This window comes from Phocoena sinus, chromosome 11, assembly GCF_008692025.1.
Source record: "Phocoena sinus isolate mPhoSin1 chromosome 11, mPhoSin1.pri, whole genome shotgun sequence".
Classification (NCBI taxonomy): Eukaryota; Metazoa; Chordata; class Mammalia; order Artiodactyla; family Phocoenidae; genus Phocoena; species Phocoena sinus.
The window spans coordinates 45575068-45586752 of record NC_045773.1 but is presented as its reverse complement, the minus strand read 5'-3'; the positions used below and the strand labels follow the sequence as shown (position 1 = coordinate 45586752).

General features: G+C 41.8%; 1 protein-coding gene across 18 annotated transcripts in view; it reads right to left on the bottom strand.

Annotated features, from left to right (window-relative positions):
• Positions 1-118: 118 nt before the first annotated feature.
• The window catches only part of NKTR (natural killer cell triggering receptor), a 49649-nt gene continuing 38082 nt past the window's right edge, over positions 119-11685 (bottom strand). For 13 of the 18 annotated variants that reach the window (XM_032648430.1, XM_032648442.1, XM_032648437.1 and 10 more), the window contains 6 exons: positions 8569-11460; positions 6105-6200; positions 5305-5361; positions 4989-5021; positions 4711-4815; positions 119-3206 (listed from right to left, as the gene is read on the bottom strand). In XM_032648430.1, the coding sequence (XP_032504321.1) occupies positions 3119-3206; positions 4711-4815; positions 4989-5021; positions 5305-5361; positions 6105-6200; positions 8569-11460 (3271 nt within the window). In that variant the 3' untranslated portion in view covers positions 119-3118. Of the gene's footprint in view, positions 3207-4710; positions 4816-4988; positions 5022-5304; positions 5362-6104; positions 6201-8568; positions 11461-11685 lie in introns of those variants that run through there. The other 5 variants (XM_032648436.1, XM_032648432.1, XM_032648433.1 and 2 more) reach the window with 5 other exon arrangements.

Genomic DNA, 11685 nt, shown 5'->3' with positions numbered 1-11685 from the left:
GATGAGGTCTCTTCACTGGCTGGGTCGGCAAGGAGACTCAATGTCTCCTTTTCCATTTCAGAAAGACTATTTGAAGTCTGGATGAATAAAGGAGGATGAAACATGCACAGACTCAAACTTAGACTAAGTATATATTTTAATGTCTACAAGGCCCCCCTTTCCAGTTTTAGGGAAATTTAAATGAAGTGTATACAAATCAGACATTACCAATATGTACAAAAGTATTTTCTACAGTTTCTGAACAACACCAGCTCTATCATGTTTCGTTTGCAGTAAACAGGACATTACAAAACCAGTCCAATAATGCCTCGTCTATTAAGAAGCACAATACACATAATTCAATTTCATTAAAAAGTAACTGAAAACACAGAACCACCCCCTTCATGAAGAAAAGCTATTTCTGTAGTCCATTCAGTAAACACACAAGTTGAATGCTGCAGCTGAGGGCTGTTCTTTTCCATGGAGAAAACAAACGAGGCTTCTAGGGCCCACCTTTTCAGGGTAAAATTCTACCCACAGCACAACAGGCGAAGTTATCGCCTGTGGGAGGCAGAATTCTAAAATGCCCCTTCCCCTATTTCATGCCCCAATCCCAGGAACCTGTGAATGCGATACCACTTCTGTGATTATGTTCTGTGGCACAGCTGACCTTAACATAGGGAGACTATCTCAGTGGGCTTCATCTAATCACACGAACCTCAAAACAGAGGAGGAAGGCAGAGAGACCTGAAGCATGAGAAGAAGGCCTCGATGGGCCATTGCTGGTTTGAAGATGGAGGGAAGCACACAAGAAGGAATGCGAGCAGCCTTAAGGAGCCGAGAAAGAGGACCCCGGCTGCCAGCCAGCAAGGAAGTGAATACTGCTAACAATCTGAATGAACTTGGAAGCAGATTCTTCCCCAGAGCCTCCATAAAGGAATGCTGCCCTGCTGACCCTTGATTTCAGCCTTGTGAGACCCTGAGCAGAGAATCCAGCCATACTGTGCTGGACTCATGAGCTACAGAACTGTAAGCTAAGAAATGAGTGCTGCTTTAAGCTGCAAAGTTTGGGGTCATTTGTTACACAGCAATAGAAAACTAATACACTGCCCAAAGGTAACTCTTCTTAACGTAATTAGATTTGGCGGTTTTTGTTTGGGTTCTAAATGCAGTTTCTTTCCACTGCATATTATTAAAGCAATATTCTCCTCCACAGGCAACTTCTGAAAACCCTTCATATGATCGCACATTGTTCTGTATTCACTATCAAGTATGTTTGTTTGACTTAGGTCCTATTTTCTAATGTATTCTCATCTATCAACTTGGCAAACAACTGGACACAACCCTGTTTATGAACCTTTTGTGGGTGATGGTTTTAATATATCCAAGGTCACCCCTCCATCCATCAGGGGTGGTCAGATCCCTCCAACTGAGGGCTCTTTCCCACTTCCCAAGTACACCAGGCAAGCCCTGGGGTAGGATGGCACAGAGTTCTGCATCAAACATCCAATATGAATTTCTTCTGCATAACTGGATTAAACTGGCACTAAGGTGATTAAGTACACTTGGGGAAAAAACTCAAACTAAAGGTTAAAAAAAATCTCACCAGGGCTTCCCTGGTGGCACAGTGGTTGAGAGTCCGCCTGCCGATGCAGGGGACACGGGTTCGTGCCCCGGTCTGGGAAGATCCCACATGCCGCGGAGCGGCTGGGCCCGTGAGCCATGGCCGCTGAGCCTGCCTGCGTGTCCGGAGCCTATGCTCCACAATTGGAGAGGCCACAACAGTGAGAGGCCCGCGTACCGCAAAAAAAAAAAAAATCTCACCAGTTTTTACAGGTCAAATCATTTTTGTAGGAACCACCCAAGACTGTGAAAGTGTGTAATCTATGCAGTACTGCACACCCCGATTCCCTGTCTGTTGTCGTAGGTTTACCATCTCACACCAGGCTTCACTGAGTCAGTGCAGGCCACTGAAACAGGGAAACATGCTGGCGGGTGCTGAGAACAGTTCAACTGCTCTTGCATCTGCCTCTTACTTGAAAGACTTAAAAGTAAAGCCCTGCAAAATGTGCCCAGGATGGTGGCAGGGAGATCTTGGTGTTACTTTTGAAGTCCACTCTCCAATCAACTCCTCCAGGGACACACGCATCAGTTCTGTGCAGCAGACCCCAGGGGCCACACAACCCCATGCCAATCCTGCCTGCTCCATGGCCTCCAGCCCACACCTGTGCTTGAGAGAGGCCCTCCAAATATTTAAAGTGAATAGAGCTTAGAAGGACCCATGTTTGGTGCCAATGAATTTTTAAAAATTCATTTCTCTCTCTGACGGAATTCTAATGTATAGTATGTAAGAATAATGCACCAAAAGGTACCAAGCACCAAAGCATGAACTGGAATAGAATTGTCTTTTTACAAACCGAACTTCTGATAGTATTTATTAGAAAGCACATAAAACATTAGGGCTTTAGAGACAGTGCAGGTATTTATAGTTAAGGCTGATTTACTCTTCTTAACCTCACCCGCCAGCCTGAAATAATACGTATACTGGGCTGTATGGTGACTACTTTTCTGATCCTCTGAGACAACAAAGAAGTAAGGAATGAATTAAGAACCCCAGAGCCACTGCCTTATACTCCTGGCTACCATTAGTATCAGTTCTGGGCAGTTTGTTTTTAAGAGCACACATGTATAAGATTCTGTGTAATTGGTATATAAGTTTTTGGTCACCTTTCACAGTTCTCCTTCACAGTTCTATGCTTGGCAGCATATATGCTAAAACCTTAAAAACGGGCAAAAAGAGTCTGTATTCTAAGAAATACATGAGATGGAGAGAAATAATCTATCTAAAATAATATTGCAAATTATATTTAAATTTCATGATTTCTTGATTCAAGAAAATGAAATTCATTTCCATAGTTGGCTACTGTAAAATGTGGCATACAAATATTTTTAGGAGACATATCTGTATTTTAAATTCTACGCACGTGTAAATGAACAAATAACAATTTTAAGTGTCTATTTTTCAACTTCATCTCTAATATTGAAACAGAACAACAGACTGCCATTAAGTTTCTTAAACTTTTAAGTTACCAGATATTTACAAATAAGATACAATTTATATCAAAAAAAGGGGACACTTTCAACTATATCTGCTGCTTTCACTGGGACTCCGGTGATGAGAGTAACTTCGATCACTTTCACTGTCAGAGCCATAAGATCTACAACTCCTGTATAACAAAACAAAAACAGAAATACCTTTTAATTGTCAACCCTCTGAATTCCTCTTGTAGCTTCTTCTTTGATATGAGTGGCCTGAAAGCAAGTGGCTTGAAGAGGCACAGCATAGTGGGTTGGCGAGCGGGGTATTGACTGTGGCAATACTGCAGACTTTTCAAAGATGTCAATGACAGATGGTGGTAATATCAGGTTAAGATAAAATAAAGAAACTTCTTGGGGAATTACTTGAAATCCACTCATATATGTGAGAATAATTTTCCATGTTACCCAAAATGAACATCAATATTTAATTAGACTGAGGAAGTAAGGGAAAAAAGGCCCACAAAGAGAGTTTCATTAAAAGACAAGGAAATCAAAATCAAATCAAAATGGGAGGCCAATAAGCGGTGAGGGTGAGGTGGGGCAGGGACAGGACCACTGGGAGAGTGAGTCAAGAAGACTTGGTTATGGTCACCATTCAGTTATTTCGAAAAATATTCACAGAGAGCCAGTCACTTTACTAGATGCAAAGGGCACACACAGAGTAGACTATGTAGAGTTTCCTGGGGCTCAAGGATAGTACAGAATAGGGGGCAAGATAAATAAAGCACATGCGGCGAGAGGGCAACATATCTCAGAGTGAGCAGTCAGGAAGGGCTTCCCTGGGGCAGTGAGTGGGTTGCAGTGGAGACCTGCAGAGTAGTTGAGAATTGGCTATTTCAAGAGGCAGGAGGGGAGATGGTGAAGTGGGCATGTGACTCTCTAGGCAGAAAAAGAAAAAGCTTCCAGAACGTCAGCGCAGGGAAGACAGAAAAGCCCAAGCTGGAGTTGGTAGGTGGAGAGGCCTCCATGCAATGCTGAGGAGCATGGATCTGCCCCTGAAGGCAGTGGGGCATCCTTGAAGAGTTTCAAACAAGGGAGTGTCCAGATCACACTGATATCCTACAAGCACGACTGACTGTAGTTGTAAGGTATGGGGGAAGGGTAAGACCAGAAGCCACCAGGAAAGGGACATTACAAAAAGCAACCCACAGTATGAGCCATATGTTACATAAAACATACCTATAAATACATACAATATATAAACATTTTTAACCGTATAAACTGCAATCCTAAGTATTATATATTATGTTACAGTTTTAAAAATATTACCTTTTTAAAATTTAAAACACTGACAAATTGGCTGTTAGTTCTAACAAGCAACCCTATTTAAAGAATGGGCCATGGTTTGAGTTGCCTTCTCTCATTCCTTCCAAAAGAAATGTTTGTCCAAGGATATGTGAATATTTAAAAATCCATTTTAGATTCAAACATTAACAACCACCAGTAAATACTACCCAGCAACTCTTCATACAAAGGCCACTTTCAGTAACTGCCTTTGGGTTGATGAAGTTCAGGCAGAGAAAGAAGTATTTCTGTCCTCAGAAGATGGTGCTTTCTCTTCTACAGCAGTCTCTCACCCCACACCCTAAGTGCCCACAGTAACTTACAGTGCTTGAAAGAACAGAGACCCACCTGGACCGCCTATTGTAGCTTCTGCCTCGGTGATAACTGTCACTCCTCTGGCTTCTACTTCGACTCCGACTCCTGCTATAGTAGCTATCGTAAGTGTAGGACCTGCTTTAAACAGCAATAACAAACACTAAATCTTCCCATTCAAATACTCATATATTCCCATTTCTTTTTAGCTTCTTAAGTGTCCTCTTAGAACATGGGCACGATATGACAGTATGAAGACACATCTGCAGAACAAGTACTGGAAACATTTAACAACTGCCCCAAATCACACTTACCGTATTAAACAGAAAAATGTTATAGTTTCTTTTCTGCATTGAAAAATATCACAAAATTAACACTGAGTTAGTTCAATTGAATCTCATGGATCTTATCAGACAATTATAGTCAATAAATCCCTGCCATTACAATTCGACATCAATTATCACTTTTGACACTAGAGCACAATGGGCCAACAGATTAAAAACTGTTCAAAAAGACAAACATATGTTTTTCAATAACATACAACACCTTTTAAAAGGGAATTAAGGGCTTTATAAAACAAGGCCCTTTTAATTCTGCCCCCACAGGTGGTTTCCCAACCCCTGTCCATACCTGGACCGACTGTGGGGATCGTATGAGCTGCTTCTGGATCTGCTCCTGCTGGACGTCCTAATAGGAATCACATGAGGGGCTATCAACTTGTGGATCAGGACAGGCTACATCAAAAATCTAGACATTTATTTGCCCATTAAGGAGAAAACACAATGAAATCCAGAAGCTATATTTATTTCATTTTCATATCAAAAGTATATTGGAATTTTTTTAAAAAGCATGTTGGATTTCACAAGAAACGTTAGAAGTTTTACACAATTCTTCTATGAGGTGCACATCAAGAAAGTCGCTGGGGAGGAACTGGGTGGGGAAGGGGAAGACACAGGTGTGACACTTGTAAGTAAAATGAAGCTGCAGCAGTGGTAAATATCTGAGAGGCAAAAAGGGGCTGGAAGAAGCTGGGAAAACCAGAAACTTGGGGTCACCCACCACACACACACTTCTTCCTTTGTCCTCTTTTAATAGTCCTCCTCTCCCAATATCTAACCCGAGTCAAGAGATGACTGCAGATGGAAACTTAGGTTAAAGAGGATGTACTGGGGGTTCAGGTGGTAGTCAGGGCCTCTTTTAAATATTTCTACTGCTTCTCTTTCCTCACTCTGATAAGATCCCATCTTGAGATCAGCCAGTAAGAATCCAATAGCTCTTTGAAAGAAAGAACTAGGTGAGTAAGTAGGCCTGTCTGATAGTCAGCAATGACAAAACCCTTTTCAACAGCTACCCCACTCTGCCTGTGCAGGGCAGGCCTTCAAAAGAAGACAGATGGAGACCCCACAGTAGGACAGGATTCACAAGCTCACCTATGGCTTTTGTAACTGCGATAGGAACTGCTCCGGCTTCTTGTGCGGCCTCTGCTGTACCACCCTCTGCTCCGACTTCTGGAGTAGCTTCTTGATCTACAAGTAAGAGTGGAGAATATAGAAATCATGTTAACTCATTATGCTGTTAAAACTAATTACTAGTAGGGCAGGAGGGGAAAAACCCAACAAGAGGAAAGGTCTCTGGAAAGGTCTCTCACGAACTCCTCCCAGTGGGTATCACAGAGACGGCTAATGAGGGTTTAAACTGAACAGAATGAAATAAAGAGAAAACAGAAAAGGCTGATACAGGTATGTTCATAGGAGCCCTACTTGTAATACCAGAAGAGGAAACAATCCAAATCTCCATTAACAGTAGAATGGGTTAAAAAAAAATTAACACAGATATATACTGAAATATTCTAAAGTAGGAAAATGAACTACAGCTGCCATGTATCAACAGAGGTAACTCTTGGGAACATAATGTTGAGTGAAAAAGGCAAACGTAGAATTATCTATACCTATAAAAAAGGATTTTGTTTGAAAACAAGCAAAAGCAACATTATATATAGATAGAAACATTTATAGTAAAACTACAAAGAAAAACAACAAAATTATAACAGAAGTTTAGAACAATGTTTAACTCCAGGAGAGAAGAGAGAAAATAGGGTAGCATCGGGTAGGACTACATTAGGTATGTCAAAGCTCTATTTTTAAAGCTAGATACCATTTAAAATTATTTTTTATACCTTAATCATTAAAAAAATTTATACCTATTTAATATTTAATAAAACAAACAAGAAACTTAATGCAATTTTGCCCCCACCCTGCTTCCCCTAGTTTATGCTTGTCATTCAGGAACTGAACAATACCCCTGTGTATGTGATACTCAGGTAGTATCTTCATAGGTTTTATTCAGTATGTACTTATGTTTTGGAAGACAGATGCAGTTTATTGGCAAAGACACATTCTGTTCTCATAAGATCCTAGTCATTTACTCAACAAACAATTATAGAGCGACTCTGTTAGGTGAATGAAAAATGAGTAGCAAACAGCCCCTGACTTCACTGAGTTCGCAGGCCAGAAGGGAAGTCAGGCCCACTTAAGTAACCGAAACAGGGAGGCAAAGTTTAGCTATCTCAGTCTACTACCTGTGAGCTGCCCAACTTAAGAGCAAATTTCTTAGCGTTTCCATGCCTCACTGTCTTCATGTATGAAATGAAATACCACCCACTCCAAAGGCAGGGGCAGGAAGGCAGATGAGAATGGCCAGCGTCACCAACAGCTCAGAGCTGTCTGAGTGTAAACGGTAAGTACACACCGAGCGGACACGAGGCTGGAGTAGCTCAACAGGCACCTTCATCTAGAATATGAACCCGGAGACAAAAGGCCAGGATTCACCAGCTCTCTGGGCCTTGCTGGGAGTCAGAGCAGGAGGAGGTAGAGATGCCAACAACTCAAGCATGGAATGGTCTGAGAGGGAATGAGGAGAGCTAGCAGAGGGCTTCTAGAAGGACTGAAGGGACTGAAAACATGCCCTGGCACTGGCCATGCGGAAGTACCTGAAAATCTCAGTCAGCTGAGTGAGATGGGGGAGGGAAGGCACAGAATACAAACTGCAGGCAACTGAAGAGTAAATGGGAGATGGTTATTGTAGATGGTAAATGTTGGCCCCTATTTTTAAAGAAATCTGGGTAAGGGAAGAAAATGACTGATAGAAAACTAGGACGAAAAAAAGTTAAAGATTCTTACTGCATTTTAAGTTCAAGTGATGAAAATCAAGCACAACGTAATAAAGGATATGAGTCAGAGGCAGTGAGGCAAAACCATGAAACATTTACAAGGAAAAGAAAAGAATACAAATTACTTGTTAACTTCATACCACCATCACCAATTTTTTTAGTTTAAAAAATGCTCATTCTCTGCATTAGCCAGTCTATGCTGATGACAATAGTTAGACGTAACCAGTCAATCTTAAGATGATCATTTTTACCATTTCCTGCCCCTTGAATAAAGATCAACTAGATGCAAGTCCTTGGCAGGTGACTTTGCCTCTCTGGCCCTCACCCTCCCCTTGTATAAAATGGAGGGTTAGATTACTGATCTCGAAATCCTACATATTCTGTAAATGCAAGATTCCCTTCTAAGGCATCACTAACAGTAGAGAGAGCAGCCTCACTCCTTTAAAAATGGAGAACTTGCCACCTATCACGGCAACTCACTGCAATTGCCATGGAGCTTTAATTGACAGCAACAGATTTTTTACCCTGAGCCCAAATTTCTTCCCCTGAAATCTCCGCTCCCTGTGTCCTCAGCCTGCTCTGTGAGTCACACAAAACAAGCTTTCTCCTTATTCCCTCCCAGATATTGGGAAACAGTGATCTTGTCCCTAACTCTGATGTTCTTCCAAGCAAAACAATAACAGACTCTCCTTGGGAGAAAAAAAGGAAAAGAGAATAATGCTCACCGATAAGATGATGTGGAACTTCTCGATCGACTCCTTGAGTGACTGTAGGAGACAGACCTTGTTCTGTGCCTTGATTTGGTCTCAGATTTACTTCGAGATCTACTTGGACTCCTGGACTGGCTATCACCATCCCGACTAGGTGTCTGCTCATCACTCGAACTCTCCTGATTTCTTGGCCTCCGGTTTAAGCGTGCTGTCTTTCTTACTTCATCAAAGAGAGACCCAGGCCGAACTTTATTTTTGCTTTTAATTTCTATCCTCAAGCCTTGTGGTTTCATTTCAGGCACAGCAGTCAGTGCCTTAACCTCCACAGCACTTGATGTAGTAGCAGACGGTGCTGCCAGGTTCCCCACACCTTGCAGGGGCTTCCATTTATTATCCATGAGGCTGGTCTGGCTTTTCTCAGCCACCTCTCTCTTCACAGTGCTTTCTAGAGCAGTGGCCAAGCTGGCAGAGCTGCCGTCCTGTTTTCCCACCTCACCCACCGTTTTGCTTTCTGACACGCTGCTGTCCTGTTTTCCCAACTCTGCCTCAGGATGCTCTGCTGGCATATCCTGCTTTAGAAAAATGCTTATATCCGGGGTGTCAAGCCTTGAATTTCCTAGAGGGGAAGCCCCCTCGGCCTTTGCTGGGGAACTCCTATCAGGAGTGCAAATCTCCATGTTGTCATCTGTTTGAAGCAGATCCTCCACTCCGCTTGGGATGCTCTCTTCAATATGCTGAATGTTCGGGGGAGAACTGACCACATTTTCCTCAGCGTTTAAAGCTGCGGGAGACACACTGAGTTTACTATCATCTTTAGTAGGCCGACCAGTATCTGATGAAACCGTTATTGGATTATGTTTACCTGAAAGACTGCCATCTTCACAGGGCTTCTCAGTTTGGGGAATATTTTCTTTTGCGGCTTCACTGTTTTCAGAAAGTTGTTTTTTCTCTTTTGCTTCCTGAGTAACTTGCTTTTCGTTAACCTCCTCCTCCTCCTCTTCACCAAATTCTAGTGGAGGCTGCCAGTGAAACGCTTGTTTTCGTTTTGGAGCCTTGTGTTTTTTATCTTTTTTCCCTTTCAATTTCTCTTTTGCTTTTTTGGTATGTTCCCTTTTAAGATGCTCCTTGGAGCTGTGTTTATGCTTGTGGGGTTTTCCTCTACTGTTTTCTGAATTGGAATAGAACCCCTCAGAATCAGAGGTTGATGACCGCTGCTTGCTTGATTTCCAGGCACTATTACCATCAGGCAGTAAAGTATTTGCTGAAGACTTAGTTGCTGGTTTGGCTTTGATGTGAATTTCACCCAACTCTGACTCAGAATCTGAAGTGGCTTCACCTTCCTCCTTATCAGAAGATGGCCGGGAATTATTTTTACTGTTTTTAGTTACATCTTGTTCAGAATTTGACTCAGAGTCCCATTTACTCCCAGCATAATTCTTCCTTTTGGGCTTACTGCCACTTCTAAAGTAATCAGAAGGACTTTCTTTCAAAGTTCTTTTTTTTGAATGAGGGCATTCCCGTTCAGGCTTAGATTTCTCTCCATCTCTGTTTTTCTCTTGTTTATTATTCATGTCCATTTGGACTTGCTTCTCTTTTTCCTGGGCTGACTGTGTAACCCGAACACTTGACTGTTCACTGTCTGAAGAATAATCTAAAGATGACCTGCTTTCACTGTACTTTCTATGACATGAAGACTTGTCTCTGCCTTTGACATATTTACTACGAAGTGTCTTTTCAGAGCTGCTGCTGTGCCTTTTATTTGAGGTGTTGTTTTTTTTCCCATTGGATCTAAATTTTCTCTTGGCTCGTCTTCCATCATCACTGCTAACAGAAGAGTATGAAAATGATCTACTACACCGTGAGTGGTCACTGTATTTATTTCGTGAATGAGATCTAGATGAGGGAGACCTAGACCTTGAATGTGAACTAGCTAAACTTCGAGATCTTGTGTATGACCTGGAATAAGATCTACTCCTGGAAGATCTGCTCCTTGACCTTGGTGAACTTTCTGAACTTCTATCACTGTATTTTGAATAAGCGCTCCGATCACTTTCTGAATTTTTTTCTCTTTTATGGTAGGATGATGAACTACCAGTCTCTTTAACATTTGCTAAACCATAAGTGCTTTGGATGGGCAGCAAATGGGTTGTTTTAGCTTTCATTTCCTGGATTCGTTCATAAGAAGGCTTCCAGGGCTTCTGTCCAGGCTTCCACCTTGAAGGAGGAGGGCTGTCACTCAGTGGTATTACAGGAATATTTTCCGCCACCACTGGCTGTACTAAAACATTTTCACTTTGTGTCACTGTTGCTCTTAAAGGTTCTGTTTTAACAGGTTTATTTTCACTTAACTGAGAGGCTGTTCCTCTTGGTGATTTTGATGCTGTTCTTTGGTGCCCTGACTTAGAACTAGATCTGGACTTTGATCTACTTCGAGAATGTGATGAGGATTTTGACGGAGTCCTTGATCTTGAGCTTCCTCTAGAATAAGACTGTGAGTGAGATTTTGATCTGTATGAGTCTCTGCTGGAATGGGTTGAAGAGCTCTGGTCATCCTTATCAGATTTAGACCAGTCCCTCTTGGACGAGTGATGAGATGACAACGAGGAAGAACGAGATCTCCTTTCTCTATCACATGAGGATTTCACTCTTCGGGTGGAAGATTTTAAGGATTCTATGTCAGATGGTACAATAATCCTTCTCTTCTTAGTCTGTTTGTGCCTTCTGCAATGTTTCTGCTTTTTAGCTTTCTTTTTATGCTTAACTTTTTTCTCTTTTCTGCGTTTTTTATGGTGACCATCAGAGTGTCTTGTTGTACTCAGATCTGAATAATATCCATTATAGGACCACGATCGGGATCTCTGGGACAAGCTTCTTTCATCCCATCGGCTTGAACAGGGGTCACTTAACCTATAGAAAAGGACATAATATGCATGCAATTATTTACAAGCATGTTTTCTATGCTTTAAAATTAAAACACATTTGTTGTCAATACAAATGCATCAGCAAAAGCTTAGTTAACAACCAAGTACTGACTCTGTCAACACTTTAAGCACACATAGGAAGGATAAACCAACAGCTGATAGGCCTGGTCCCGACCTTGTAATTTCTAAGAGATCATTACTATCAGATCAC